Below are 14,962 nucleotides of genomic sequence, written 5' to 3'. Positions count from 1 at the left end.
ACCAACCGATAACAGCATTGGGGTTTTTGTCAGCTGCCATGGTGCTGACCATGCCTGCAGTAACTCAATCCTTACAACTCTTGGAGGGAGGCATTTTTATTATCGTCATTTAGCAGATCAGAAAACTGAGGCTTAGAGCTGTGAAATGATGAGCCCAAAGTCACAGCTAACTATTAGATGGTGGCAACAGCCTTCAGAAAGAGGCAGGAAGCCTCCAGAGCCACTCAGTCACTACACTCTCGTGCTCGCTTAAGAGCCTGGCTGGGCAGGTAAGTAGGAAGGAGCTAACGGCAAGAATTCGAAGGAAAGGGTGCTTAGGTTCAGAGGCTAAGATAATTCGTTTTTTCTGGCTCCTGTTTTAGTGAACATCTGAAGCTGTACCCTGGTTCTCCAGAATGTTGTGGGTTTTGTTTCCCAATATCAACTCTCAGTTCAATAAAGAGGAAAAATTAATAACTAGGTTCAGCATATTAGGCACAGGCAGTAAATATTAGAACACTTAGACTCTGCTGCCCAAGAGCTCACAAACTAGCCTGTGGATTTAACCTGGGCTATGGCTGTGCTGTGTTAGGCTAGCACAACGGTTTTCAAAGTAGTAGTAGTAGTAGTATTTTTAGAGACAGGGTCTGGCTCTGTTGTCCAGGCACGATGACGATCGTAGCTCACTGCAGCCTTGACCTCCTGAGCTCAAGTGATCCTCCTGAGTAGCTAGTGTCACAGACGTGCACCATCATGCCTGGCATTTATTTATTTATTTATTATTTATTTATTTATTTATTTAACAGGGGTCTCTCCATGTTGCCCAGGCTGGTCTCAAACTTCTGGCCTCAAGCAGTCCTCCCGCTCCAACCTCCCAAAGTGTTGGGATGACAGGCATCAGCCACTACTCCTGCCTCAAAGTACCATTTAAAAAAAAAACAAAAAACAAAAAAAACTTAGGTAGGACATGCACTCGCTGCATCCCTGTCCTTCTCCACCACCATATTAGGTCAGGTCGTAGTTCCCCATTATTGTCACCTGCTGTAAACATTTTGAGTTTACATTCTTCAACTCAAGTGAGTCGTGATCTTGACAGAGGATTCTGATTTAACGGTCTAAGGTGGCAACCCACAATGGTATGCTTTTAAAGCTCCTCAGGCCTTTCTAACAAGCAGGCAGGCAGAACTAGGGAAGCGTAACCCCACCCCTGCTACTGTGGCAGGCCTGTCTTGGCCCCACTGAATTGGAAGCACTGCAGGACCCAGGACCTGGCTCCAGGACTCCTCCTGACAGGTTCAGAGCGCAGGTTTGGGGGTGGAGGCGCTCCTCTCCCATTCTCTCCCCTGTTCAGGTCACTGAGGTGAGTGAGAGCCCAGCTTTGCTGCCTGAGTTTCTGGCAGACAGTGTTCTCTACCCCCCACCTTTCTGTAGGTTTAGCTCAGCCTGGAGTCTTGGGTTTTTTGAGGTTTCTTTGAAATCCACTCCTGGCTAGGCCACTGGGGTCAAAATCAGGATTTGGGCCAAGCAGGACACAGAGTGGGGGTGGGGAGCGGGTGAAGGTAGGCTGGGCCCCCAGAGCTGCACAATAACTGCTTTGGAGGGAGGAGGAGAGCCTGGGCAGAGACGCTTTTGTATTTCATGGCCTGGCGTACCCGGTTCCCAGGGCAACCATGGACACCACGGTTCTGTCAGAGGTGGAAGCCAAGACCAGAAGACAGCCAATTAACATCCAGAGCCCAGTTATCTGAGCCAGTGGGAAGTGGAGGTGGGCAGTGGGGCTGGGAGGGATCTGGGACTGAGAAGTGCAGAGATCTGGGCGAGTTGGAGTCCCACTGGCTGTCAGGTTCAGCAGAAGCAGGGCCTGTTCCCCCCAAGCCCTGCTCTGAAGGTTGTAGCGGGACCCTCATAGCTGCCAGGCCTGCAGAGGCAGGAGAGGCTGAGAGCCTGGAAAGCTGCTTACAGATGCCCCTGCTCTGAATGAAGCTGTTCCTCTGGGCCAGGGTTCCCAGGGAGGGGTGTGGCACCTCGGGGAGTGTCAGCCCTGTGGCCCTGCTGGCTGCACTCAAGGCTGATGCCCTTTCTTGGCATCCCCTGCCACTGCTTCTCCGTGTGCAGACATCACCATGGACAACAGCCTCCTGGCCATAGTTGTGGCCACCGGTGAGTACCTACCACCATTCTGTGTCCCAGGGGTGGGGCAGAGGCACCCTTGACCTAGGCAAAGCCCAGATTCTTCATCTATAGGGTCACCTCAAGCAACAGCCCTCCCCAACCAAGACTTGAGAAGTATGCTGCACATGGCTGGTCTTTGATCCCTCTGGTCCCTTCCCTGTGCCAGGTCCTATGATGCCACAATCTTTGGTAACAAGAGGGGCTGGGCACTAGGGGCTGTTGAGCTGGGCTCTTGGGTCCTTTCCTGCCCCCTCATATCCAGTTTCTCAGGGTATCTGCTCCATCCCCTCCTTTTGTGTCTCTGTAAAATCTCCCTTACATACATCACCCCCTGGGCTGCAGGCAGGGAAAAGACAGGACTACTCTACTCCCCCTCACAAATCTCTGCCCCAGGGACTTGATGCTGTAGCAAAAAGGGAGCTGCCTGCACCTCAGTTTGCCTTGCTTGTCAAGCTGGTATCAGTCCCAGGCAGGTCATTCCTACACCAGCTTCTGGAGTGAATTCCAATCTGGTGAGGAGATGGGCCTGCGCGTGCTGGGTCCAGGCTGCCCCCTGACAGTGCCTCTGGGGGGAGGGCAGCCTCATCCACGGTGTTCATCATGGCCATCCTGCTGCTGCTGCTGCTGCTGCTGCACCAGCGCGACCCCCAGTGCTGCCAGGTCCTCTGTGCCTGCCACTTCTTCCGGAGTCCCAGCCAATATGTAAGCACCCCGACCCACCAACCCCTTGCCTTCATGCCCCCAACTCCCGACCCAAATCCTGACAAAAGGGCACCTGTGCTGTGGCCAAGGAGAAACAATTGTTCAGTGTGGAAAGGAAAGGGCCTTTGGAATCTTTCTCTGCAGCATCCAGCCTGGGTTCCCTCTGAGTCAGGGGAGCCGTGTGGAAAGGGTTAATAACACTAGGCCCCTCCCTGACCATTGTTAAACATAACTCAGTGCAAGGAGCTGCTCAGTGAAGACAACGTCTTTTTCCAGCTCCCAAGGGAAAGTGCAGAGCCCCGACTTCTGGGGAAGGGGGTAAGTGGCAACTACAGCACTGTCAGTCCTCTCCCCAGGGACAGTGTGCCATATGGCATCCTGTATAGAAAGGAAACAAAATCTGAGCTGCAGCCCCCCAGTCTCTGACACCATCCCCCAACACTGGGCACCAGACAGGATGGAGGGGTAGGGACAGGAGGTGGTTTTCTCTGACTCTCCCACCAAAGGTCATCAGACCTGGCTACCAGACGGTGACAGAATGAGCTACTGGCCAGAAAGGGGTGGGTTCTCTTTACACCCTAGTGCATTTCAGAAATGCTCAGGGTCTGAGCTTTGTGCCTTGGCCCAGGTGGAGAGGATTAAAGGGATGGAGAAAGGGGCATGGAGGGAAATAAAGGGTTTGGAATCTGCTGTCTTGCACACTGACCCTGAGCTTCACCTTGAGTTGTGCTTCATGATCCCAGGGCTGCCCGCCTCCCTACTTCAGCACCATGGGATGCCACACCGAGGTCCAGCCAGTGGAAAGGAGCCGAGAGTCCCAGGGGATACAAGTGAGGCTCCCTGGGCCTGCCACCTGGGATGGGGGAAGAAGTGTGTGCTGGGGTTCTGAAGCCAGGCAAGGGACCTAGAGTGGTTAAGGGGACTAAAAAGAATGCAGGGGAGGGGAAGGATGGGATGAAGACTGGAGAGGCTTCTTGGAGGACAGAGAGGAGTGCAATACCCCTGAACTTAGGCTTGCTCTGGGGAAGAGGACCCAGACGGAACCTGGATAACACTGGTGCATGCCTCCCTGGCTCCCTTGGCTTTTCTTGGTCACAGGGCCACTCCCAGGGGGGTGAGGTATTCTGTGTGGGGCTGCCCAGGAGCCACCAGCTGCCCCTGTGGCAGCCAGCTCGCCTACCCAGCTATGAGAGTGTTCGAAAGAAGGACCAGCAGCAGCAGATTCACCAGCTGATTGCACAGCGCTTCGGGATCCGGGCCTGCAGAGAGGTGAATGTCCAGCCTTCTCAGCCCTGGGTGCCCTGGGTAACCGAGCTTTTCACATATTGCATTTTAACACACAACACCCAATTAGAGGCCCTGGAGTCAGGAAAAGGACCACTAGTGGAGAACTCAAGGATATGACTGGAGGCCCCAGTTCACCTCTTTGTGTAGATGGTGCAGACCCCAGTCCAAGGAGGCCTAACCAGAGGGGTTTCCATGGAGCCAACATCTCCAGGGGAGATGCAGAAAGCAACAGTCCAAAAAAGGGTGTTGCATATATGGGAGGAGGGCAAGAAAGTGGCTAATGCCTTTGCTCTCCCATCTCTCCAGCTGCCACCAAGCTATGAGGAAGCCATAAGGTCACTGCCTCCACCACTGGCCAGCTGTGGCTCTACTCAGTCATCCCAGGAAGCAGCCACCTGCCCTGCTCAGGGGAACACCACAGTGTAGGAGGGAGCAACCACCTCTGTCCTGCCCCTCCCCTTTCTCCAGGCGATTGGAAAGGAGAGCACTGAGCCTGTGGAGACAGCCCCCATCAATCTCCCCTGCCTAAAGACTACCCCAGCTGGGCCTTGGTACCTGATGCCCCCACACAGGGTGCCAAAGTAAACCCCACAAACCCCAGGTCACCTCTGCCAAGGACCTGCAGGAGGTGAGGAATCTAGGGTCATGTCCTGGGAAAACAAGATGACATGTTCAAGGCAGAACTCCAGAACTGGGAGGCTTCTCTGACCTCAATCCCTGGAGTGCCTGCCTTCAGGGCAGAGTAGAGTCCCTGAAAGGAAGCTACTGGACCCAACAGGCCCCTCTCTGGGGCTGTAGCCAACACCACCTACCTCCAACAGCCAGGAATGACCATCCAAAATGAGATTTTCTTCCCGGCCCCTCCACTCAAAGCCAAGCCTCTAAAGGTCCTGGCTGGGATGACAATAGAGTGGCCTGACCCCAGCCCACTCTAAGCCCTCACCGAGTATTCCTGAAGCCAGATTCTTTGCTACTGTTTTATCGTTTGAGATAAATCAAGAACGAGAAGAGAATGTGGGATCGGTGTGCCTAGCTCTTCAGGTGAGCAGGAAGAAGCCATTTGTTACCTACTCTGCCCTACCACTGGAAAGACCTCGGTAGTCCAGGGCAGATGGGGGCCTGACTGAGCCTCTCAGAAGCATCTCCTGTCATCCCACAAGCTCTCTCTCTGCCCTAGACCTGGAGAGGCAGGGAAGAGGCTTTCCTGTGGCCATCTCTGGGGCTGCAGCCCTAGCTCCCTTTGCATGTGGCTACAGGAGAAGAACATGACTGTGTTGCTTCCTTTACTGGTTGCCCCCACCCCTCCTCCCAGGGCCCAGCCCCTGGCCTTTTCTGGGATCTAAGAGGGGAAGCAGCAATGACACCCTCAAGCACAAGCTCCCCTCCTCCCGCTCTGGAGGACAGTGCCAAAGCAAGTCCCTCCTACAAAGTCCCGCCTTCTCATTTCCTCACTCAGATATGTTCTTTCCTGCTTTGAGGCTCCCCCTTGGTGTGCACTAGAGAACCTGGGTAAGGACCAACAGATCACTAGGCAGTTCCATCCAGGTGTGTCCCTAAATAGCATGCGTTCATGACGCTGGCTCACTTTATTTTTGGCCCCAGGTCAGGTCTCTCAAAGGGTTTCCCAGCAGTCACTTCAGAGTCTCCTGCAGAGTCACCATCAAGCAGACCTCTTCCTCGGGAGGCCATGTCGCCACCCCAACCCTTGACTTCTGGTATCACCATCTCCTGTCACCTGGGCTCCAGTCTCCGTCCGATGGCCTCAACAGGACATCAAAGCATAGCTACCAGTTTGAAGGTGCCCTCAGGCTTGGCAGGAACCACGTGGACAAAAGTCTTGTAGAGCACAGCACCCTTGGGCAGCCTGGTGATCAGATCCACAGCCTCCGTGTTTCTGGGATGAGGCACGTAGACCTCCTTAGTGTAGCGGACTATCCCCTCTTCCAGGGCATACAGACATTTATTCTTCCCAAGACCCACCTGCAACACACAGACCTGGTCAGCTGGTCAGCGAGGTAGTCCATCCCAGAATTTTGGGACAGACTTCTCACAAAGAGCCAGGCCCTGGGGCCGAAGCGGGGATCAGAGAGCTCCATCTCAGGTTCCCCTTCCCACTGGCTGGCACATCCAAACCTTCTGCTTCTTTATTGACTCATAACAAATTAGGGAAAAGAAAGCTCCAACAGCCAACATGGGCCACTGCTCAGTCCCAGGGGCTGTTACCTGGAGCCATGTGTATGCAGCTGGTCAGAAGCCACACTGGGCAAATCCCAAAACCCAGGAAGATGCCCTAAATCTTCACTTAGACTTAAACAACACTAGAACTGTCATATTAAAACACTAGTTTGATGCAAATTTTCATTTAGATAGTGATCTATAAAGTTTAGGCTCTATGGAAAATATAGACCAAAGCTATATGGATAATGCATATGCTAATAAAACAATCATACTACTGCATTAGCTAATACCCATGTAAGCCCTTTAATACACATTAAGTCATTTAATCCTCACCTAGTGAAAGAGGTATTATTTCCAATTCCATTTTTCAGATGTGAAATATGAAGCAGAGAGGTTAAACCGTGTTGTATATACAGTTTTTAACCATATTTTTTAGCTTTTTCTTTTAGAACTTCAGGCTGGGTGTGTGGCAAATTTTACCCAGGTAGTCCAGCATTACTCTCTGTCTCTCTGATTAAAAGAATGGGCTCCGGAGCCAGGATGCCTGGTTCAAATACCAGAACTGCTACTTACTCCTGTGTGATCTTAGGCAAGTTACTTCACTGTGCCTCTATTTTTTCATCTGTCAAATGGGGATAATATTAACTACTTTACAGGGTCATTTTGAGGATTAATGGTCAACAATCATAAAGGGCTTAGAATACTGCCTAGCTCAAAATGTGTTAGCTTTGATTGTTGTTGTCGACATAGCTACACATCTAATGTCTTAAGTTCTAAAAGCTACTACATATATAATCAATTCACATACAAATTAGCATCTTTGAAATAAATACAGGTTACTATCAACCTTTTTGTACCTACTAAAATTATCAAAAAAAGGGGTGGGGGAGGGGAAACTGTTTACAAAGGAAACTAATATTTAAAATAATGTGAAGAGTACAGTATCGTTCTGTCTCTGTAACAAAGAACTGTCCTACCCTATAAAAATGATGCCAACTTGCTGAAACTGAAATCCCCACCTGATATGAACCTAATTTCTGGCACACTGAATTCTATTTCATTAAATTCAAGCTGTCTTTCAACCATTTGCAAGTAAGTTTATGCAAAGGAAGAAATCTTAGACATAATGAAAAACTAATAAATTGAAATTAGTTTCCCAAGACTAAAATAATATTTTAAATCACCAGGTATCTTATCCTCCAAGAACTGAGGGTTAGAAAGGAGAACCAAGAATACCAGGCCAATGCAACACCAAGGCAAATCATAGTGATCTGGGAGTTAGGCAGACCTGGTGCAAATCCCAGCAGTCACTTGCTCCTTCCACCCCCTCTAGGTCTCTGGCATTTCACCTTACTCACAGGGATGTGGTAAGGAAGAAATGAGATCGTGTAAGCATGGGAATCAGCACAATGCTTGCCATTTGGTAAGCACTCAATACATGCAACTGTTATTACCATGCTTAGGGGCAAGAAGAGGTCATCCTAGAAAAGGAAAAAGGGGGGCAGCAACGGAGCAACTCACATGGGCACCTGGGTGCCAGCGGAAATGGCGCTGTGTTGCAATGATGTTCCCAGCATGAACATAGTGACCTAGAAGAGAAGTCCACAGTGACTGGGGCAGCATAGCAAACTACCAAGAAAACACGATGGCCCAAATGCTGCACACCAACCTCCAAGCCTGCCCCTGGCCAAAAACAACTCCCACACAGTCCAACACAAGCAGCGCAGGATCTGCCACCCAGCAGCTCTTGTCTCTAATTGCATGGTTGTGGCTCACACCCACCCACTCGATGACCCTTCCTCAGGTCTTATCTGTTCCTTTAAACTGGAGCCAATTATGATGGTGAGGAAGAACAGGGCCAGGCACACGCAGGGTTCTTCTGCTCTCCTAGGAACACGAGGACAGGGTGCAGCTAGGAAGGGGAAGCCAAGGGACATCCTCACCTTCCATTTTCTTAATGCCTTGGCGCCTGCCTGATGACTTTCCACCGAGGTTTTTGGAGCTACCACCCGACTTCTTGGATGCATATCTGACAGCAAGAGCTGTAGCCGGAGTGGGGCTTAGCAAGGATGTAACTGCAGAGAAAACAGAAACAGACAGACAGACAGACAGGCTCAAACTATTTCTGCCTCAATGGGCCACATGCTGAGAGGTGAGAGGCGGTGGGGAGATGAGAAAGATGTGTCAGGGGAGCAGAAGTGCCACTGAGTGTATTAGTTCTCAGGGAACACCTATAAGTCCTTGGCTTTCTCCTTTTTGGGGGAGGGGGCGGGGGAGCAGTGAAACACAAATGGAAAAAAATAAACATCATGTGTTCTGGGTCCTGACACATTCAGTCTAAATGTGCTGAGGAGAAATGGACACCACAGAGCTGCCTGCTTCAGAGGCTCACTCACCCTCATGCACCACAGAGGGGCCAGAACAGACTTGGGGAGCCCAGCACATCCAGAAAGGCTTGTGTTTCAGGCTCACCCACGACTTTCTTTTTTTTTTTTTTTTTTAGACAGAGTTTCGCTCTTGTTGCCCAAGCTGGAGTGCAATGGCATAGTCCTGGCTCCCTGCAACCTCCACCTCCCAGGTTCAAGCGATTCTCCTGCCTCAGCCTCCCAAGTAGCTGGGATTACAGGTGTGCACCACCACGCCCAGCTAATTTTTTGTATTTTTAGTAGAAACGGGGTTTCACCATGTTAGCCAGGCTGGTCTCAAACTCCTGACCTCAGGTGATCCCAAAGTGTTGGGATTACAGGCCTCACCCATGACTTTCTCAGCTATCCACTCATCCACTGCTCACCAAATACTAGTCAACCAAAACGATGGCTGGCCTAAAGGTGGTCCCACAGGGTCCTGGCCATTTCAGAAGGCTGGGCCCTTTCTTCTCAAAGCACATCAAGCAGAGGTCCAACCATGACCCACACACTGCCCTTGTTAATCTGACCTCTCTCCATACTCATTCCAAAGTGCTCAATAGCATTCATTTGAAGAAGTAAAATGAACTAAAATTCATACTAAGATGGTAGTCCCTTGCTGTATGACAAGGCTAGGGGTGCAATTCCTTGCCTGCAGGTCTCCAGACACAGCCATAATTTAAGGTCCATGCCAGTGTCTTTAGAGAAGACTTGTGGGTCTCTGGAGCCTATAAATTCAGAGTTCCTGAAGCCTGCGTTTCTGCCATTTCCATGACACCAGAGACTAGCTGGGGCAAAGGACCAGAGATAAGGACTCAGAAAGACAACATGTTAAAACATGCCCGGTGCCAGGATCTACCTACCTTTAAACATCTATTCATTCATTTACATACTTACTAAGCTCAGGAGCTGGGCTTTTACTTTACTTACATTATCTCACTCACAAATCTTTGCTCTTCACCCTACTCCCCATCCTCCTCCTCAAAGTAAATGGTGCCACCATTCATCCAGTTGCTTAGGCAGAAACCAGAGTCATTGCGGATTCCTTCTCTTTACTGACCTCACATATTCAGTTCACCAGCAAGCTCTGTGGATGCTAACTCCAAAACAGATCTCAAATTCATCCGTTTTCCTCCAAGTTCACTGCCACCACAAACATCTTGGCTAAATCATCTCTCCTCAGGGCTATTACGGCTTTCCATTTGATTTCCTCATTTCCACTCCTATCCCCTTTAAATTTACATAAGAGCAATAGTTTGCTTCTCAAAATGTAAAACTGGCTCAGGTCACTCTCCTGTCCCTCACTCTACACAGGGCTAGGTCTCCTGTCATTCTTTTTTTTGGGGGGGAGGGGATAGGGCCCCATTCTGTCACCCAGGCTGGAGTGCAGTGGTACGAACATAGCTCACTGCAGCCACGACCTCCCGAGCTCAGGTGATCCTCCCACCTCAGCCTTCTGAGTATCCGAGACCACAAGCAAGCGCCACCACACCCAGCTAATTTTTGTATTTTTTGTAGAGATGGGGTTTTGCCATGTTGCGCAGTTGGTCTTGAACTCCTGGGCTCAAGCGATCAGCCCGCCTCGGCCTCCCAAAGTGTTGGGACTACAGGCGTGAGCCATCACGCCCCGCCTCCTGTCATTCTTTAGGTCTTAAATGTTATCTCCTCAGAAGCCTTCCTTCACCGTCCAATCTAAAAAAAGACACACACACAGACACACATTTTCTTTCTTCACAGCACTTGCCAGTCTACAACTATCTTATGTGTTCATTTATTGGCTTATGCACCAGAGAGAACCGTTCGGGGGCTAGAAGCCACGTCTTCACGTTGTCTGCTGATTTTCCGAACGCCGACCGCAGTGTCTAGCACAAAGTAAGACCTCAATCTGCTGAATGAATAGATTAATTTTTTTAGCCCCAATGTGCCAGTGTTACTAATACTTCTACAGAGAAAGGATCCACCCAAACCCCCAACCGCCAAGGAACCCGTCTGTGCTGCTGAGGCAGGAGAAAGACAAGTGCTCTTCAAACGCCCCCACTCACGGCTCCACCCAGGATGTGTCACGTGACCAGCGACAGCGTCCCTCAAACCTGGAGTACCCCACACACTTCCCCTCCATCCAAGGTCCTCCGCGGGGATCAGTGTCACCTCCTTCCCTCCCTGCTGGAGCTCCACTCTGCCTCCTCGCCTCGCCCCGCTCTGACTACTGCGTCCCATTACCGGCTGTCCGGGTCTTCAGCGCCAGCACCATCAACGCCATGCTTGCGTTCACTCACTTCCGGTCTCGAAAAGTTTCTACTTCCGCTATCAGAAGATCTACTTCCGAGCCCTGCCTGGCAGTTGAAAGAGTGGCGGGAGAAGTTGCAGGTGAGCGTCCCCGGTCGCAGGCCTGCGGATTGGGCAGGGCTTCCCTCCTGAGCACCGCTCTGCAGAGTCTTGGTGGCTAGGGCGTCCAGGAGCCTCTGCAGCGGACCGCCAGCCTGAGAGGTGCAGAGCTTGTCGGGCAGAGGCCCGCTTGTCCCACTCCCCTGATTTGCAGATGTCAACGGAGGTCCCCTCCCTAGTCATTCAACTTACTCTACTTAGCTGTGTGCCAGATGCTGTACTAAGCGCGGTGGATGCATTATTTTATTTAATTCTCACTACCTTATAAAATGGGTGCTGTTATCATCCCTGCTTTACTAAGGAAGAAACTGAGGCCTAGGCAGGTTACATGTCTCCTCCTGGGTCATACCTACAGTGTTAGTAAATGTTCAAGAAATGATTAGCTTTGCATATGATCCAGCAATTCTACTCCTAGGTATATACATGAAAGGGATTTGAAAACATACCGCCACAAAAACTTGTACATCAGTGTTCATAGCAGCATTATTCATAATGGCCAAAAAAAGGAAACAAATTAAATGTCCAAGTGATGAATGGATAAACAAAATGTAGCATATCCATACAATGGAATATTATTCAGTCATGAAAAGCAATTAACTACTGATACAGGCTATATCATAGATAAACCTTGAAAACATGCTGAGTGAAAAAAGTCAGTCACAATAGGCCACGTAGTGTATGATTCTATTTATATGAAATATCCAGAATAGGCAAATGCATAGAGACAGATTTATGGTTGCCAGGAGCTGGGGAGCAGGAGGGAATGGACAGTGACTGCTTAATGGCTGCAGGAATTCTTTTTAAGGTGATAAAAACAGTGATGATGGTTGCACAACATTGTGAATATACTAAAATCTACTGAACGTACACTTTTAAAAGGATATTATGCTGTGCAAATTATTTTTTTTTATTTTTATTTATTTATTTTTTTGAGACGGAGTCTCGCTCTGTCGCCCAGGCTGGAGTGCAGTGGCGCAATCTCGGCTCACTGCAAGCTCCGCCTCCCGGGTTCACGCCATTCTCCTGCCTCAGCCTCTCCGAGTAGCTGGGACTACAGGCGCCCGCCACCACGCCCGGCTAATTTTTTGTATTTTTAGTAGAGACGGGGTTTCACCGTGGTCTCAATCTCCTGATCTCGTGATCCGCCCGCCTCGGCCTCCCAAAGTGCTGGGATTACAAGCGTGAGCCACCGCGCCCGGCCTATGCTGTGCAAATTATATCTCTATTTTTATTTTATTTATTTTTCTTTTGAAGCAGGGTCTCACTCTGTCACCTGGGCTGGAGTGCAGTGGTACAATCAAAGCTCACTGCAGCCTTGACCTCCCAGGCTCAAGCAATCCTCCCACCTCAGCCTCCTGAGTATCTGGGACTACAGGTGTGAGCCACCATACCCAGCTAATTTTTTGTATTTTTTTGTAGAGACGAGTTCTCACTATGTTGCCCAGGCTGTTCTCAAACTCCTGGGCTCAAGTGATCCTTCTCCTTTGGCCTCCCAAAGTGCTGGGATTATAGGCATGAGCTACCATGCCCAGCCTGTATCTCAATTTTTAAAAAGAACAGTTTTTGGCCAGGTGCGGTGGTTCACACCTGTAATCTCAGCACTTTGGGAGGCCAAGGCGGGCGGATCACTTGAGGTCAGGAGTTCAAGACTAGCCTGGCTAATATGATGAAAACCCGTCTCTACTAAAAATACAAAAATTAGCCAGGTGTTGTGGTGGGTGCCTGTAATCCCAGCTACAGTGCCTGTAATCCCAACTAGGCTGAGGCAGGAAAATCGCTTGAATCTGGGAGTGAGGTTGCAGTGGGCCAAGATTGTGCCACTGCACTCCAACCTGGGTGCCAGAGTGAGACTCCATCTCAAAAAAAAAAAAAAAAAAGAATAACTTTTGACATCTCCATTTCAAATGTGAAGATCAACAAGGGGTTAGAGGTGTTAAATCTTGTTACCACCTCCCCCCATTAAAATTTTGTAATGGTAACTCTACTTTGTTTATACTTTAGCTTGACCTGGAAAGAATTTGAGGAGGATTCCTGTTAGATTACCAGGAGTTAGAGTTCCAGATTGAATGTGTTGGGGCCATGTCATATTTCTCTGTTTCTGTATTCTCTATATCTTATATTTATGTCATAAAGCCTGGCTATGGAACACAGCTAGTGGACTGAATTGAATGCTCCAGTCTGTGTCATATGTCTCTTTTCCTTTTAGGGAATTATTTGATAGCACATACTGATGGCTCTAAAGAAGTCATCACCCTCACTGGATTCTGATGATAGTGACTCTGAGGAGTTGCCAACATTTGCCTTTCTGAAGAAGGAACCATCTTCAACAAAGAGGAGACAGCCTGAAAGGGAAGAGAAGATTGTAGTGGTTGACATCTCAGATTCTGAAGCCTCCTGTCCTCCAACACCAGGGTTACTTTCACCATCTGTCCCAGACACAGCTGAAACTGTCACACAAACACAGCCAGTCAGGTTACTAAGCAGTGGAAGTGAAGATGAAGAAGAATTTATTCCTCTGGCTCAAAGGCTCACATGTAAGTTTCTGACCCACAAGCAACTGAGCCCTGAGGACTCTAGCTCCCCAATTAAAAGTGTTTCGGATCATCAAAATAATGAAGGTGCATCATGTGACTGGAAAAAGCAGCCCTTTCCAAAGATCCCTGAAGTTCCCCTCCATGATACCCCAGAGAGGAGTGCAGCAGATAACAAGGACCTGATGTTAAATCCATGCCGTCAGCTTCCAGCCTACCTGTCTACCTGCCCTGGCCAGAGCAGCAGCTTGGCAGTAACCAAAACAAATTCTGACATCCTCCCACCCCAGAAGAAAACCAAGCGGGGTCAGAAGGTCCAGGGAAGAGGCTCACAGGGATGCCAGCAGCAGAGACAAGCAAGGCAGAAGGAAAGCACCCTGAGAAGACAGGAAAGAAAGAATGCAGCACTGGTTACCAGGATGAAAGCCCAGAGGCCAGAGGAATGCTTAAAACACATCACTGTGGTGCTGGATCCAGGTCCTCACATGTGTCTTTGTCTTATGCTGAGTTATCTGCTTTCTGGACCACCCACTGACAGTCCCTTTTCCATCTGTTGCAGTGCTTTTACAGATGGAAGGTGGGGGCCAGCTTCTAGGAGCACTGCAGTCCATGGAGTGCCGCTGTGTGATTGAGGCGCAGACCGTGCCTTGCAGTGTCACTTGGAGGAGAAGGGCTGGGCCCTCTGAGGTAGGGGTTTTCTGGCTGACATTTCCTCCCCCTCCTCCCCTTAAAATTACAGGATAAATATGCTTTTATTTTAAAGGATACTTATCAGTCAGGGCCCCAGCAGGAAGATAGATGGCACATTCAACTCAGGGTAATTAAAAGAAGATTGAATAAAGGGACTGTTTGCCAAGGCATGGGCAGGGTATGAGGAAACTACCAGTGACAGCATGGTACCTCACAGTAATAACAGCACAACTTATGGTTTTTCGACCTCAGTGTTGTTGACATTTTAGATTGGAGAATTCTTTGTTTTGGGGGCTGTCCTATGATATGCAAAATGTTTAGCAGCATTCCTGGCCACTATCTACTAATGTACCCCTCTCAGTCATGACAATAAAAAATGTCTGCAGACACTGCCAGATGTCATTTGTGGGGAAAAATCACCCCCGGTTGAGAACCATTGGCATAGCTGTTACCATCCCTATGCCTGAAAGGATGAGGGGAAGGAGTGGTTAACAGAATCCAGGAGAGAGAAATGGAGAGAGGACCACCTTGAGCAAAGCTATGAGCTGCCATAGAGGGGGACAGCAAACCCTAGGTGACCCCACTGGGAGGGAGCCAAGGGAAAAATACCCTGACTTCACTTTTCTCCTTCCC

The 14,962-nt window shown here is 49.6% G+C and overlaps 2 protein-coding genes across 2 annotated transcripts in view; one reads left to right on the top strand and one right to left on the bottom strand.

Moving 5' to 3' along the window:
- Positions 1-5,686: 5,686 nt before the first annotated feature.
- MRPL27 (mitochondrial ribosomal protein L27) lies at positions 5,687-11,016 on the bottom strand. The gene is made up of 4 exons (XM_030808074.1): positions 10,944-11,016; positions 8,262-8,393; positions 7,840-7,907; positions 5,687-6,120 (listed from the first exon to the last, which is right to left on the bottom strand). Exons 1-4 carry the CDS (start codon positions 10,981-10,983, stop codon positions 5,914-5,916), a joined length of 447 nt encoding a protein of 148 aa, XP_030663934.1. The 5' UTR covers positions 10,984-11,016; the 3' UTR covers positions 5,687-5,913.
- EME1 (essential meiotic structure-specific endonuclease 1) overlaps positions 11,016-14,962 on the top strand; it is an 8,585-nt gene continuing 4,638 nt past the window's right edge. Inside the window, exons 1-3 of the mRNA XM_003281252.4 lie at positions 11,016-11,090; positions 13,315-14,116; positions 14,199-14,326. Coding sequence (XP_003281300.2) covers positions 13,339-14,116; positions 14,199-14,326 — 906 coding nt within the window. The 5' untranslated portion in view covers positions 11,016-11,090; positions 13,315-13,338. The remainder of the gene's footprint in view (positions 11,091-13,314; positions 14,117-14,198; positions 14,327-14,962) is intronic.

This window comes from Nomascus leucogenys, unplaced genomic scaffold (genome assembly GCF_006542625.1).
Source record: "Nomascus leucogenys isolate Asia unplaced genomic scaffold, Asia_NLE_v1 Super-Scaffold_258, whole genome shotgun sequence".
Lineage (NCBI taxonomy): Eukaryota > Metazoa > Chordata > Mammalia > Primates > Hylobatidae > Nomascus > Nomascus leucogenys.
This window is presented reverse-complemented; position numbering and strand designations above follow the sequence as displayed.